The sequence below is a fragment of the Sebastes fasciatus genome, chromosome 7 (genome assembly GCF_043250625.1).
Source record: "Sebastes fasciatus isolate fSebFas1 chromosome 7, fSebFas1.pri, whole genome shotgun sequence".
Taxonomy (NCBI): Eukaryota; Metazoa; Chordata; class Actinopteri; order Perciformes; family Sebastidae; genus Sebastes; species Sebastes fasciatus.
Window position 1 is genome coordinate 10,950,301 of NC_133801.1, and position 16,934 is coordinate 10,967,234.

General features: G+C 42.6%; 1 protein-coding gene across 1 annotated transcript in view; it reads left to right on the forward strand.

Annotated features, from left to right (window-relative positions):
• Positions 1-16,934, forward strand: part of kirrel3b (kirre like nephrin family adhesion molecule 3b) — a 193,156-nt gene that overhangs the window by 123,032 nt on the left and 53,190 nt on the right. The window contains exons 5-6 of the mRNA XM_074641549.1: positions 3,391-3,540; positions 9,072-9,221. Coding sequence (XP_074497650.1) covers positions 3,391-3,540; positions 9,072-9,221 — 300 coding nt within the window. The remainder of the gene's footprint in view (positions 1-3,390; positions 3,541-9,071; positions 9,222-16,934) is intronic.

Sequence of the window (16,934 nt, forward strand, 5' to 3'; positions counted from 1 at the left end):
CGGGTAGATTTTAATAGTCCTTGTAGGACATCAGTCTTTAAATGGCATGGTACTTATAGTCATATCTCACAGGTGCTTTATTCTATCATTCTAATTGTTACAATTTTATCGTTTCTAATGATTTCATATCATTGTTTTTGTGTTTCTGTTTTAATTCGAGCTTTTTAAATATACCAATTTATTAGGGTGAACGGTGACCCCAGTCAAAATCACCCAATTGCCGCCTATGTAGTAATAAATGTACAGCGTGCAGGATTTGGCGCTTATCTAGTGCTGTGGATGCAGATTGCAACCAACTGATTACCCCTCTGCTCACTCCCCCCTTTCCAAGACTGCAGTAACGTGAGCCACCGAGTGGAAAACTGTGGTAACGCCATTCGCCTCGCTCAGAGGCAATCCTTACCATAATAACAGTACTTTAGAAGCAACTGAAGTAAGACGGCGACTGGCGGTACCGCAGTTTTGCACTCTGAGGCTCACGTTGCCGCAGTTTCACAAGCGGGTCAGAGAACTACGGTGGCTTTCAAGTAATGTTGAAACGCGAAAGACTCTCTCTGGAGCGAGTGTTCGGTTTGTCCGTTCTGGGCTACTGTAGAAACATGGAGTAGCAATATGACGGACTCCGTGAAGAGGACCTGCTACCTATGTAGATATGAAGGGCTCATTCTAAGCTAACGAAAACACAACTATCCTTAGTTTCAGATGATTATAACATAGTTATGAATATTATATACTATTTCTGCTAATATATCCCCCAAAATGCACACTGTTCCTTTAATAGATAAAACAGAATAGATCAATAAAATGTTCGAATGGGTCTGAATTTAAAGTGCCACACACTATCAGGGGGTAAGGGCACTCTGAAGGAGACAGACACAGATGCAGCAGACACATATTTCCTTCTGTGCTCTGTCTATTTTTGTTTTACACAATATGCAAATTAACTGTTACTTTACAAAAATAATAATAATTTTTTTTATCTGCAGATGACATTAATTACATAATTAAAAATGTTTTGTTAACATTTCGCAATGATGGTTGTTTATTAGTAGTTTGTAGTGGGGTCATGATAAATAATGTTGGTGGGATGAGGTTGAAGCCAGGCAGCTCAGGTTCAAGTGAAGCACGTAATGGCTCACATGCATATTTGTGTGAGAGACATGTGATTCAGTGGAGTACAGTTTAATTAATACTTTTGAGGGGGCTGTGTGAGAAGTCAGATATTTGTTTACAACAGTTTGAGGGCAAAGTGTGACACGGAATTAGCATGAACTCCTATTGCAAATGATGTGCTAAAAACCTGCCGCTGTGCACAGACACAGACATCATCAAACGTATAAAACACCTTCCAGCTGATACTGCGCTGCTCTGTCTTGAAAGAGTGCGTAGCAACATGACAGGTCGCCTGAAAAAAAACAATCTCCAATCTAATTTTTTTTCTTGATGGCACGTGAGGCGAGGAGTCCAGAGGGGGAGGACAGGAGCAAGTATATAGGCGGTTTGTTGGAAGTATATGCAGGCGCGTGTGCTGCCAACAGAGACATCCCTCCAATGTTAAATCAATTACAGCACGGGCTGAACTGTTTGATAATATCAGTCATGACTGAGCAGATACAAGATTCCCTGGCGTTTACACTGTTTTTCCGGAACATGCCAAGAGATCTGTCGAGTAGCTGTCTATATGTTAGCGCGCTTCATCTGCATGCTGTAGCAGAGTGCAGCCGAGATAAGCTCCTCACGTGGGAACGCAGTCGCGGCTGAACAAAAGCTGTCTAGGTTTGAAGGGCAATGCATATGGTGAGATGAAGTCTCACCCAGCCAGCAGCACCCACAATATACACGCACTCTTACGAAGGGCCTGTTTAGAGGACGCTGTTGAGTCTCAGAATGATGAAAAGCCCATTATGTGCTTTGAGGTAAAGCATATTATTTTTTTCCTGCTGTTGGTTTAGTAATAGATATATATTAAAATGAGGTAGGATTGTGTGTGTCTGTCTGTGTGCGTAGGTGTGCGCATGAATTAATATGAAAACTTTCATCTCTAAAAAGCTATCCATCACGTGGAGTTCAGTTCAAGGCTGAACAATGACTTGCGGGGATTCTAATGGCATTTTCCAACTAAATTAAAATCAGTTTCTTGTATGACAACAATCTTTTTTTCTCTGGTGTGGTTTGAAATCGTAGAACAAAGCTAATCAATTTCCTTGTCTGCAATAGGATAAGTAATTTCCTTTGAATATGAAACCAAGCATACAAAGAGCTCCAGAAGATGACTGCAATACGATACAAAGATGTTGTAAGATGAAAACGCGCTTTCACGTCTTTGCTCTGCTTATTATTGTAATTCACTGCATGTTATTCTTCTATCAGCTTTTTATTTGCATATGATTAAGTTGGAAAAAAAAGATGTGTGCGTGAGCTCATTTCAGCATAATAGGAGTACATGTATGTGTGCCTGTGTTTGTGCTGCTGCACGTATCAAGGAGACGGAATAAGTTGTTGAAGAAAAAGGCAGACGTTCTGATCCGAGCAATAGAAGTTTAAAAATAAGAAATAGCTGCTAACAAAACTGTCTCGGCAAAGTATGAGAGAGAAAGTGACACTTTGCTGCAGTTCGTGCTCAGACTGCATCTGTATCTGAATGCATGCCGGAGTGTGTGTATGTGTGTGTGTAGGCTTTAGTTGATAGGCAGCCTGCCAGTGTTTCTAACTACACATCAGAACCACTCTGTACCCTCCACTCTGATCCACAACACTACCCCTCTCCACGTACCCCTCCCCATTAACACACCCTGTGCCTCTAATGGAGTTCACTGCACACCACTTTCCGCCCGAACACGCCGTAAGAGGAGTGCAGCTAATAGCAGTCGCACAGTTGGAATACATGGGTGTGAGCTCGAGTTAATGTATGCCACTAGAGCGGTGTTGGCAGACGAGATCGTGTTATCTGCCGTGGTGTGTAAGAGCCCGGCCCATCTGTACGGTGACATCCTTCATAAATGAACCAAGCTGAGCTGTGACGGCTGTCTCTTAGCCCGCGCTTCAGTCCTGGTGCCGCGCTGACACCTCTGACGCGCGTACAGTATCTTGTCTCCGCATCATGAATAGTAAAAGAATGTGCCACGTTTGTATATTACGCTTTAGGGTTCTTTCAACACGAGTTTTGACAAGAGGTTTGAGTGAAATTGGTGGAAATGGGCATATGGTGCACTTCCCTTCATTTTCCCTTCATTCAGCACTCGAGACGTTGAACGCAGGTGTTTGTAAAGCCACGCTTATTCCCCGCTTTGATCTTGAATTTCCTATGCCCTCTTCTCCTGATTCTATTAAAATGACGTAATGATTTAAATGGGTCAGATCTAACCTTTCTCTTCTTCTTTTGTTCCAAAGGGGCGCAATCCTCGTTTTCCCAGCAGCCACAGGACCTTGTGGTGGTGGCGGGCCAGCCTGTGACGTTACCGTGCAGCATCCCCACTTACCATGGCGTCGTCCTATGGATTAAAGATGGCTTGGCGCTGGGAGTTGGCAGAGACCTCTCTGGTAAGTAACAACATTTATCCCCTTGAGCGTGTCACCCCCGCATTTCTTCACCCCCCTCAGTTTCCCCTATTAATTACACTCTCTCATATAACTGTCACATTCAAATGGCCGCTTTTTGTTATCTAAAGCTCCCACATGTCAACACCCTACCCTCTTCCAAATATATCACTCCGCAGACAGATAAAAGAGGTCTCATAATAATGTGTTACAACAGAAGTATTACATTACAAGTGTTATGTGAAACATCAATAATTGTATCGCTCAACGTGACCAAACAGAATAAAAAATTAATTCCTGTCTCTGTGTTAGATGCAGGCCTAAATCTTGTGTACTCTGTGTTTGGCAGAGACGCACAAAAATCCGAATAAAATGTGAAATCAATAGTGGCACTGGTCTTTCTCTGGTGCTTCAGGCTGCTAAATGGCTTTTTGAAGAGTAGCTGGCGTCCTCTAATTACACTGCACCTCGCGTATAATTGCCTAAATTGTTTAATTTGGAGTAAAAGTGACTACTGCACTGCCATTTAGTAGCCTGTTGTTCCACCAGTCGAGGCTTTATGTATATTCATGACCTTGATGAATTTCAAGGAAGCACATCACTCCTCTAAATAAACATTTACAACCTTTGAAGCACTGAGCTATTGAATGAGGAAATCCATAAAAGTGTAGTGGGCGTGCATCATTTACTGAAATGATCATTAAATTCTTCCAAAACAGAGATCCATCGGAATCAGCACATAGCACTCTACACACAGTAGGATGTATTATTCTATAAGGGCACAGTCTTTATTTAAGAGCTTTCTAATTTGCCTCACATACCAAATCTAGAGTAATTGCACTTCAAGGCACGGCGACAGCATATCCAACCGCAGCCATTTTGACCAGGAACGATTAAATCGGTATTTCACGTGAGATTGGGGGTCTTTTAGCCTCTGACCTTTAACAAACGGAGGCCCTGCCTGTCGCCGATGTGGCCTGTAATTAAACCTCAGTGGCTGACAGAGCCCCAGTAAAGCCATCCTATTCCCCGTTCAGGTTCTTATCAGGCCCAGGGGAGACTGAGAGGTTGCAGAAAACAATGGTCCTACAGTCTTCGAGGCTCCTTTGAAGGAAGAGCAGGCAGACAGGGAGAGTACTTATGATTGCCAGAGATAGAATGTGAAAGAGAGGAAGGAAGGAAGAGAGCAATTTTATTCAGGGTCAGAGTGGAGCAGAGATGTAGAGTTTGTTTTATCCTCTTCTATTTGTATTGATTGAAAGGTGCAAGATTGGGAGCATTTCTATCGCTTCTGCACGGCTCTCAACATGGCAACGGCTGAGCCGGCAGCTCGCAGCCGATGGTGCTAATGGCGCTAACAGTGAAAACAACAGCAACAGTGCTGACAGAGCTAACAGTGTTAACCTGCGGGGGAGGTTGGGCGCTACGCCTGACGACGCCATTGATCAGGATGGCGTTGTTAGCTGAAACCACAGCGGCGGCCGTGAGCTAGCCAGTGGGCGTGCTAACGTGCACAAACATGCACTGAAAAGCACACGCGACTTCATTCTCTGCTCAGGTCAGGCTGGTTACATACACCGTTTGTAACTATACCTACAAAACATAATGCACTGTAATTTGTTTATATCCCATGAAATCAATTTGTGTGTAATTAACGTAATCGTGTACCAGGAAATATAAATAGCGGCAAACGCCACGTAGGGAGGAAGTCGGGATGGATGGTTGAGTAAAAAAATACCAGACTTTCACCCAGGAGACCGCCGTATCCCATGTGAAACCAGAAGTCAACGTTGATTTATTTGTCACATAAGACACTTTTCCTAAAATTAACCAAGTATTTTTATTACCTAAACCTAGGGAAGTTTAATTTGAAAAGACAGTATGCATGTAACGAGTGGAAATTAAAGGAAACGCTACTTCGCCTGCTCTATGGGCCCGATGGATGCGGAAGATCAGTCAAGATAATCAAGATGAAATCTCATTTCAACGATAGACAAAGACAGAGGAAGGAATAGAACAGAAAAAATGGAGAGAACATTGGGTCACAACATCAAAAGGGACTTCAGTAGATCAACCTTTAACAACACATCCGTGAAGAGTTTGACAATCATGGACAAGATGCAGTTATTCTGACCTTCTACACAACCATTTTCTTCCTATTATTTGTCTGAATAATCAGGGCCAAGATGTAGAGTTGGGGTGATCTTTCTCTCTTAAACCGTTTAAAAGATGCACAGGGTTTTGTATGAGGAGGAATAGCTGCCTGCCTGGAGAAGACAGGGCGCTAAAATCAACAGTATGATACGGACAGGGGGCTGAGTGCCTTCTATTGAGACGGATGACACTTTCTCCAAATAAAGAGCTCCACAGCTGTCCTTTTTATCACTCCTGCCTACATAAACAAGCCATGCATGTGGCAGTAAAAGAGTGATGCTACATCCACTGCAAGATGTACACAATGAAAGCAAAGTGGCAGCTGTATACATAAAAAGTGTGACGAATCAAATGTTGCATTTCAATAATATAGGTCTGCTCGGCTATTCATAGAAAGAAGCTGCGTCGGCAACGGTGTTCTCCGCCCGGGACCTGTTTCCATTCACAGGAGCAGTGATTAAACCGAGAGAACTCTTTCACCATTCAGCGCGAGAAATCCTGGCACAAAAGCCAATGATTCCTATCTGTCCCTGAATTTCCTATTCACTCCCTTTTGTGTCACGCGTTTCCACTCTAATTAAAGAAAGGCAAAGTAGCCCCACCACCGCTCAGAACATACCAATCAATGTCATGAATATGCATGACAAAGATGAGGGTAACAACAGACAAAGCAGCTATAAGTGAATTCTCCAGTGAAGACGGAGAGTGAAGTGTTTGTATACAATATGCCGTGCACTTGGGATGGAGGAGAATGAGCTCTTGAGGAGAGAAGCTGACAGTTAGCAGAACTTCAGCAGCGAGCGTGTCGCTCTTGTCTCTCATGAGAGCGAATTGAACACCAGTCACCTGTTCACAGCTGCAGCTAACCTCCTCCTATCCCCCGGTGGTTACACTGTGTGAAACATGTTCTAGGTGAATGCTATAAATCACTAGGCCACGCCTCAAGTGTCTGTATACTTACATGCACACACGCACATGCACGTGCGCCATTGATCGAGCCTCAAGACAAATCCATTCCCCTCTGATGGATTCATTACTGCTTAATGGGCCTATTTTACATTGTTTGCTTTGGGTAACACATTGTGTCTTTGAAATTTCGCTGAGACCTAAGATCAATGGCCCTTTATAGGTACACATCACATGTGCAGAGGTGATCAGTCTTCATGCGTGTGCCGGTATTCATATTGACAAAATGTGCGATCGAGGCGCTTATCAGGTGACAAAAACACATTACGGTATGTTTCTGTTGTCGTGAAAATGAGATTATAATATTCTTATCATTACGATCCACCGCTAATGCAAATTACTTTTCCTTTTGGATCCAGCTAATGCACAGAGATGAAAACTGGAACAGAGCCATATCCTCACACAGCAGAATTATTCTTAGTTTGCCAGAGGCACAGATGAGGTAATTGGCCCGATCATCTATTTGTGTAACAGAAATGTACATGGCTTATATTGCAACAATTAAAACAAGTAAAACAAAAGTGCATTTCTGTTTCTGGGGTATAGGTACAAACTCATGTGAAGTGGACTGGAGTCAACTCAAGGTCACATCAGCCACCACGTGCAATAATCATTACCCTTGTGATCCGCAATGGCATTATTGCTTTGAATCTCATCAATGAACATAAAATTGATGCAAAACGGTTCTCCGGGTGACCTTGTGCACATAATGGTGCGTCCTCTATTTTAGGCATTATCCTGAGCATGAAAAAGCAGAAAGCTCTTTTTCCAGTCAATGGTTATTAATGTTATTAATGGAAGCTTTTAGTTGTGATCAGGTCTCTATTAACCCTGTTACATTTACAACCTGTGTTACTGAGTCCCTGCTATCGCTCTGTGGAGGACACATTGTAGCAAGTGCTGGAACATTTTAGAAAAGGAGACACTTGTGTGACTAGTTTTCCCACCAAAACATCCACTGGTGCAGCTTCCATCTGTGCTCATTTTTGTTGTTAAATTGGCACTTATTTTGCCTTCCTCTGTTTATCTCCTCCCCAGCTTTAGTGTTTATGTTTAGGCGTTCTTTTGTCCTTCGTCCTCCCACTGTATAGACCCTTAAGATTAAAGGCTACACGTAGGAGGATGAAATGCAGAGTGGCTTAATCGGCTGTAACTCACCCCACCAGCATAAAATGAGGCCCACTTCATGCTCTATTAAAGGCAACTGGATTCAATGAAGCAACAGTCAGTAATTGGACTTTGAGCATACGATGGGGTTTTTGCAGTAGACAAATTCAAGGATTTAAAAGCTGCACTAAGGCTGCCCAGTCTGTTATGTTCCTTTTGGGCGCTAAAATGTATAACCATGCCTGTAAAACCTTTACAGTGAAAGACTGGAGTGTTTTGGGATCTCTGAAGTGAACATGAGTCACTGGCTAGCTGTTACTGGGAAATCAATATTTCTCTCCCCAACATTTGTTGGCAATGACCCAACAGTTGGATGAGTGCTGACAGAATTTCTGGAAAGGAAATGACAAGTGAGTCTAAAGTGTGAAGTTTTCTTTTACAAAGCACACAGTTAAAGTGAGGCTTTTTGCACTCGTTCTGCTGTAAAATTCTCCAATCCTATCCGCTAGTTTTTATCATTGATCAATTACTTAAGGACCACTGGAGGAAAAAGCAATTCTTAGCTGGAAATTCGTAACATTTTTGAGAGTGCATTTTTTATGAACAGACATTCTCATTTCATTCCACGCACTGCATCACCAATAATTAGAAAGATGGAGTGAGAGAAGAAGAAAAGGGATCTTCAGAGACGAGCAATTCTAAAAGCATGAGAAATACCCCATAAAGCTCCGCATTCACACACATTCTTCTTCCAGCTTATTTGCCCCGGTGGAGGGGTGCACTCCACAACACACTCTCAATGCATATTTCGATAATAGTTAGGGGGATATCTTTTAAAACCATCTCACTTGACTTGTGTAAAATGCCCAGGTCTCTTGGATATTGCTCTGCTTTCTTGCATTATTAAACTATAAATCATTTCGCAGAGAGCAGTGCTGAAACAACTTAAACTCGAGCTGTTCCTGTTTACGGCTGCAGTAAAACATCATTCTGCAGAATGCAGCAACCTCCACAGCAGCTCATTAACATTGTCAGGAGTGCTATAAAAACATGTGTTATACTATTTATGTTTTAATCTTGTATGGAAATGCATTCCGAGTAAATTAGCAAATGAACAATCAAAAACTATACTGACCTATAAAGTAATCTATAACACTCACCTGCTGCCTGTTTAAATCATATGTTTGCCAACAAATGTGTCTTTTTGTAGTGTTTTCATGTTGCTACAAGCTTTAAAATGTATTAAATGAGCTGTATTTGGATTTTTTCAAGGTGATTTAAAAGGAACAAATGTGTTTGCCCTGCAGGCTATCCTCGTTACACAGTGATTGGCGACCACGGTTCAGGAGAGCATCATCTGCGAATCCAGCGTGTCGAGCTGATGGATGACGCTGTGTTCGAGTGCCAGGCTGTCCAGGTTGGCTTGAGGTCCCGTCCTGCCCGTCTCACTGTGCTGGGTGAGTCCGAATTAAACACACACACAGTCCAAACAACACCACTGTTCTAGCGCCAACCGCCCCCGATCGCTAAGGCGCAAAGCGACTCATGGAAAGGGCTTCGCTGGCGTCACTGGCTTCCCACTCTGTCCTTAGTTTTTAAGTGTTTCATGTAGTTTCGAAGTGCCCCTGAGGATTCACAATGGCAAAATCACATCAACATCACAGAACGTGACTTTATTGATCTCTTAGCTTGTGATATCGGATATCTTCCATTAGAACAAATGCAGCATAGTCAGTGTTCTGCTTTATTTGCTATATTTGATACTGAAATATTGAGCTCAAAATAGGACAATTAGCTCATACTGTATCTGAGTCATACCAAATATTCAACCCAAAGCCACCCTCTTGAGCCTCAACACTGGACAGAAGTACTACCAGAGTTCCAGAGGCCATAACAAAAGTGGTGCTTCACAACAATAAAAGTATCCAGGATGTGTCCTTGTTTGCTCTCCAATTACACAGAGAGTATGAATATAGGTAGACGCTCAAACACAGCTGGTCACATGCAGTCTTACACAAAAGGGTGATGGAATATCTGCAGTGAATCCAGAGAACAAAAGATATATGTTGGATTAAAACCTTCAGAAAGGAATTAAATCACTGCTAATGTTTCCCATCTGGCAGACAATGTCAATATGACTAAACTTCTACAGACCCTTCCACTTCCACTTTAATTTCCTTCCTCTGCATGCAGCCTCCATTTTCATTATTACTACAAGCTTGAGAGGTTACTGGTTCTTAATTAAACTTTATTGGGTTATCATTCAGCGATGCCATTCCTGCCTTATTGGGTAGCACCGGTGCAATCGCCAGCTAACGTCTCTTTCTTGGGCCCTTCAAGCCTCCTGCTGCTTTCTGTCTCCTGCTGGCCCTCGCAACCTCACAACCTGCTGGAAAAGACAGCCAGAGTCAATGGCAGAGCAAAAGAGAACAAGGGAGAAGAAAGAGTAGCGAGAGAGGGAGAGGGGCGTCTGCCATGCAGTATCCTCGCCACGAGCGACTGATCCGCCTTATTGATCCAGCCTAATGAAAAGTGAAACTAACGATTTGTAGGGGAGCAGGCAGCAGGAGTAAAAAGAGAGAGGGGAAGACAAATTGCGGCATAACGTTTCTCTGGCTGCCAAGCTCCCTGCAAATGGATATGAGTGAATAATTATGGATACTTCTACGGAGAGAGCTGAAAATGCAACTGCACTCTCCTACCTTCCACTGCTGTCCTCCGCTCTCCGCTTGTTCAAATCTTTCAAAGTTCAGCTGCTCTGACACAGTGCTGCTTTTTCAGAGAAACTTGCTTTTTAGCAAGGTCACTGTCAATGTATTTAATCAATTCCGCCGTTGAACTAAATTCAATTTGGGACCTTAAAGGGTTTCAACAATGCTATCGCTTAACATCATATTTAATGCCAATTTCTCACAGCCTTCGTAGTATCCTTGGGAGTTTTCTCTTATGTGTGTGAAACTGCCATTTCATTCCTTTCATGTAGGAACAGCTGCCACACACAGCAGATGCAAATACTTCTTGGTTTTTGCTTTAATCCCCTTGACACTGTGCTTTCCTGATTTGGCAAGCCCTACGCTGACTACTCAAAGTAATTAAAACAAAGAAACAAATTATTTGCAAACGCTCGACTTTGCACTGTAAGCGACGTACAGCAGCAGGAAGTGCAGCAGTACTTAGCCCTACTGTATTTAAATAACCAATCAGCAATGAGAAAAAGGGGAAGTCTTTATTACCTATTTGGCTGATTGAGGGTGAGAGAGTTTATCATTCCTCCCCATAAGCCCAAATAGAAGGTGTTTGTATAATCCCCCTGCCGAGCGAGCTGACTCCTGAACGCACTGCCAGGGAGAACCGCAGGCTGACACACACGCAAGGTAATGGAGGAAATATATGCAAGGCCTGTGTCACTGCAAAACTCCAAGCTGTCAATTACATGCCAGTGGTGACAGAGTGTGTCTATCGACTTGGAAGACAGCTACGGCCCCACACACCTATCTGCACACACACAAATACATAGGCATATACACAATATGCTTACACACACACACACACACACACACACACACACACAGCCTGCCTTCTTGGAGCTGACAGCAGAATAAATCTAAAACTCTCCCCTCCATCTTTCATAACTCAATATCAGCTCAAGCTCCTCCATGTGCCATATCAGAGGAACTTCTCTCCTCTTGACTTTGATAGGCCGGGAAATAACATAACATAAATATTTACCAACACATAGACAATCCGCTTTATCACTCTGTACAAAGAACAGATCCTCTGCTTTTCTTTTCTAATGATTTGCTGAGTTTGTCTTTGAAAGCCAAAACGGTTCACTTGAGCCAAAGATGTGACCCAGCACATTTACAAGAAAATTGGTAATAAGTAGCCCCTTGTTTTACTTTCATTCATTCCAGCCAACACTTCAATTAAAAGGAAAAGACTGAACACATCAACATGTATAAACAACAACGAAGATCCATCATTAAAAAGCACTCAGAGCAAAATGGTGAACTTAACCCTTCGGAGCGTTTGCATGGCTTGCAGGCTTACTCTCGGAAGGAGAACCAAGGTCTTGTGAATTAGTCATGAAGGAAAGGAATGGAGGGTTTCAGGTCCAAAAAAGACCCCTGAGGCTAATTATATCCCTTGCAGCAAGTTGGCGCTGCTCCAGACCTTTGCTCTAATCTTCCTACCTCAGGTTGGGGACCACTAGAACAAAGGGGAAAGGAGATCACCGTTGTTTGATAAAGTCTTCGGCTGAAAAAATGCTTTGAGTTTTTTTTTTTTTTTCGTAAATCGGGAGCGTGTTAATCTTTTCAACAAAGGAAAATGTGTCATAATGTCATAATGAAATGTGGTGCCATTTATTGACTCATTGCTGACATTTTAATACATCAGTTTCTGTCTTAAATGCTTTTGTTTCTCTATCGTCCTTTCTCTCGCTTTATCTTTTGTTTTCTGTATGACTCACCCAATCATTCCTGCTCAATGCAGAGACGTGGATTTCTTTGAGTACCGAAATCTTCTAATTTAAAAGGCTGCGTTTAAAAGGATACACAATTAATGCAGAAGCGCTTCCTACGCCCATGTAATCTCTGTTAATTGAAGTTGTAGAATGGATGCTGGTCAGGTATTTAAACTCCGAAGATAACGAAGTGGCCGAGATGACTCCTCATCGTCGCGCTCGTTCTCAAGTCATTAGTCAGAGAACTTTTGTGACTTTATTCTAATACTCAAAGCATACAGATTTTTATGTATTTTTTTTTACTAATTGCAAGACTGCAAAGGACGTGACAAAGTGTTGCTTTTCAAACTGTGGAAAGGGCAAGCGGGGGTAATAAGCTTGGTATACTTTCAGATGCATTTTTGATCAACATTTCAAAATAATGTATTATTTAGACCACGCTATTGAGATCAGCTAGAAGCTGTGAAATGCTTTAGGAGATTAACCTTATACTCACAATGCTTGGCCCTCCATTAGGAGAAAATATCTCTGCAATAAAAACACATAAAGATCTGCAATATCTCGTATTAATTCGATAAAGTAAATGCATTTTGTAGAGTTCATAACTGGGGTAGTATGTAGCAAAACATAGTCCAGAATACAAGCCAAGTGCTTTTAACTTGTTTGTGAATACATTACAGATGTGTCAGTGTTTAATTATACTATGTTAAAAGTTAATTATTGCAATACCTATATTGTTAAAAATACATATGCACACTTAGGAAGTAATAATATTTGTTCTGGGAAGAGTTATCAATGCATGCAGTGTGTAGTAATATTTCTTCCTCTTTTTCTTCATATATATTATTGCTGCTGTGCGATCGTAGTCGCTTGTTAGCTGTGCATGCTATGAACCCATATCTGGTTCATTACACTTGTACAATAAGATGTAGTTTTTGCAGGTGGTGAAACTTAAAAGACCTTCCGCAAGATCTTTCAAAATGACAAACATGCACAAACACAGAATGACGCTGGTCTTCTGACAAACATAATTGATAGCATGCCATTTGAATGAGCCATTGTGTGCAAGATATTTGTTTTACCATTCCTGCATTGTTAATGTTTTGGACCCTTGCTTCAGTGACAATTTTCATGTACGCAAAAGCCCAAGGGTATCTTTTGTTATTGTTGTTTCCAATTGCCGAAGCTGAATCAGCCATTTCTGTGGATAAGTCTGAATTCATTATTTCTCAAGGATCACACTGGCATCCTTTTAGTAATGGGGGTGGACTTTGAGGGCAGGGTAGAAAGAAAAAGAAAAAAGCTACTGAGGAATTACAAGTTGTCGTGCTGGAAACAAGACACAGATAAAGTTCCACACGGTCCATGCATGTGTATTTGGTCGGAGGCGCTGTCCGTGGTGCTAGCCCTGTTCTCCACTCAGAGTGCGTGAGCTGTTTCACTGCTAAGCCAGTGATGCTCTTCACAGCGAGTGGGAAATGATGGGTCTGTAATAAGAGGCATTATTCGCAGCTGTTGGCTCGACTCTATAACAATGAGTGCAATTTGGCTGTTGTTGTTGTTGTTTCTTGGGGAAAAAAAGCTTATGTAAAGAAGTCATTTCCTCTGTTGTGTGTTTGTCTGCTCACCTGTGCTATTATTATTATTATTATTATTATTATTGGGGCATGCAGCAGTTTATGAAAGTTGAGTCAAGGTAGCGTCTATAGACTTGTGTGACAGCTCAGGAGAACTACAAATACGTATAGTGAGTCTGCTGTTTGTTCTACCTCTTTAGGACTTTATGAACTTTGATGACCGACATCAAAGAACTAGTGGTGATGAAGGCCAATTGTTGCGTCGCCTCACGTGGCCTTTTTCTCCGCCGATAAGTTGCATTGAACACACTGCAAAGATGACATCCGATGGCCAGTTAGTACGTACGCTTTGCACCTACGTGAGAGGAAATAACTCTCCCTACCAGCAGGTGGCGGTAGTCTATATACTTCACTCAAAAAGGGAAACAGGAAGACCGAGGACGGCGGATATGCAAGCCGTTGTTATGATACGTACATGAAACAAAGCAGTGTTTGCCAACCATTTTCAAACCTCTCTCACTCACCACTTAGCTTCATTCCAGATGTTGTTGTGAAAACATCCATATATTGGAATGATCAGATGAGATGAAGATGAAAAATGAGAAGAGCCTTCCATGTGAGCCCTCTTGACTTTACTCGTTGGCTTGCTTTCCTCACTTCCGTTTCTCTTCTCGTGCACTAATTCGCTCGGGCTGATCAGCCAATCAGAGTGATACCTCTCACCGACAGGCTCCGTTGACGATTCAACATGCTGAATCAGTCAAAAAGCCTCCGACACGGGCAGACTAGAGCCGACCGCGTGGTACACACCGAAAAAACTAGGCCGACAGACGCTCACCGGCTTGGTGTGTTAGGACTTTTACAGTAACTAGGAACAAGATGTTTTACGCCCATGTACTTACATGTGTTTGTCTTTTCTTTATTGCATCTTTTAAGGTAATGGAAAAGTCATATCCATATCCCTCTTACTGAGTGGTGCCGTTGAAATATTGTGTGTACCGTATGTGTGTGTGAGCTAAATTCAGAGACACTCCAAAAAAAAAAGTAGCTTCAGAGCCTCCCGTGTAAGTAACCAATTTGTCTCTTCCAAAAGTTAATTTAGGTCTAGCCAGGCATCTCAGTGAAAGCACAGGGAGAGATAAGGTGTCCTAAACGGCAGTCATTCTGGGAGAAAATATGACTAATGCTTACAGTATATTGCGCTGCCTTTTCTGCCATTTTGTCTGAAACACGAGATGGAATGATAACTACATCTATGATATCAGAGTGGCTGTGAACAGGTGCGCTATTATGGTAGACAGACTGTATGTATGATGTTTTTTTTGTTTTTTTTCTTCCCGGCATTTCAACAGAAGGAGGAGAAATGACACGAATACATCTGTGCTCTGCAAAACAACAACTGTGTACAGGTGCTGCCGAGCTGATTTGAATTCGCACTACTTAGTAAAATAGGCTTGCTTCAGCTAACTGTAATTGTTGTTAGCAAACTAATGACTGGCATTAAGAAAAATCGAGACCCACGGGGGCTAATAATTGGCACAACCTTGAAATAAGTGGCTTTTTTTATTTTTAACTCTCCTTATGGAACCTGAATCCCAGTTTCCCTGCCTCCCACCCTTAAACTCACACACACATATATATAGCGCAACACAGCCGGGTGGTGAGCAGCGATGTCAGCACCCTCCCAATCTGTGGAGAGCAGCTTCTGGGGCTGCACATGGCTGCGCTGTGAAGGAGCAGGCTCGGCACGTTTCTGACAGCTCTGGCATCTCCCCGCTCCTCATCTCATCTTCATTCCTCCATCCCTCCATTTTATTTGGCACATGCATATTCGGTTGATCATGACACCAACACGACCGGAAGATAACTTTCTACTGCATTTACTGATAGAAAAGACATTTAGATCTATGCAGTGTTTCACTAACAAGCCTTCATCAGAGCAAACATCGTACATACTTCATATATATACCGCACAATCTTCTCTTGCTTGACCTTATTACTTCTATTTCCATCCTTCTTCCTCTACCTCCTTTTATTCCTCACTACTTCTACCTTCCATCCCATATTTGCCCTCACAGTTTATTATTGTTTACCATGTGGTAGCACACACACTTTCCTGCAAATCAGTCCTCTGCTGCGTTCTTATTTTGTGTATACTTTTTGTACAGTCTGCCATACTGTTTGTGATTGCCATCTGTGATCCTGTTTGTGAGAGTAAAATGGTTTTGTGTATTTCTCTCACTTTCTTCTTCATTCATTCACTTCTCTCTGTTTGTGTGCTCACACATGGCTTAGGATCATCTGGCTTTCAAACAGATGTACAATGACAGCACTTGAAGAGGGCCGGTGATTTGGGCCAGTGAGCCACGCGTGTCTCTCGTATCCACCTGCGCTGGGTATTCCTCTCCTCTCCCTTTTTGTCTTCTTTTTTTCTCCTCCCGATCTATCTATCACAAACCCCGCAAGCTGTCGCGATGGGGTGACAGGCGGCCCGTGCAGGCATTCTTCTGAAATAGACAGGCAAGTCAGGGAGCTCATTGTTGTTCAGGACACGTCTGCTGAAGCACAGCGCTACAGCAGCTACGCATTGCCAGCCTCACCTCCCCTATACACCATCCAGGCTCCTCGTGAGGAGCCCTCTCTCATTCATTCGCCTCCAAATTGCTTTTTCTCTCTTGCCCGCGCTCCTGGAAAGCCGGGCCGCTCGCAGGATTTCATCGGCTGCTTTCGAGAAGTTCCCCCAATATTGGCTTGGCCTGGAAAACCCAGCAGATTCACCACCAGCAACACCAGACTGAAGAGGACTTCTCACAAGCGAATGTTCTCCGCTTCCCCCTCGCATAAATTCTAGTTTTATGTTTTGTGTTTGGGGAATTTTATGTTGGGCGTTTGGGGAATTCATATGTAGTAAGGGACGAAAGGCAGCTTTATGACCTCCAGGGTTTATTCAGTCCCCTCTCAGAGGTGACGGACTACCGCCTTGCACTGTTGACTTAATTACACATCAATATGCCCTGGTCTACATTTATGGATATCTTTGATTATGCAGTAAAAGTAAATGATCTCACTGACATCCAGGCTTTCTGACTTCACTGTGTCTTTTTTTTCTTTTTGACTGAGGTGACCAT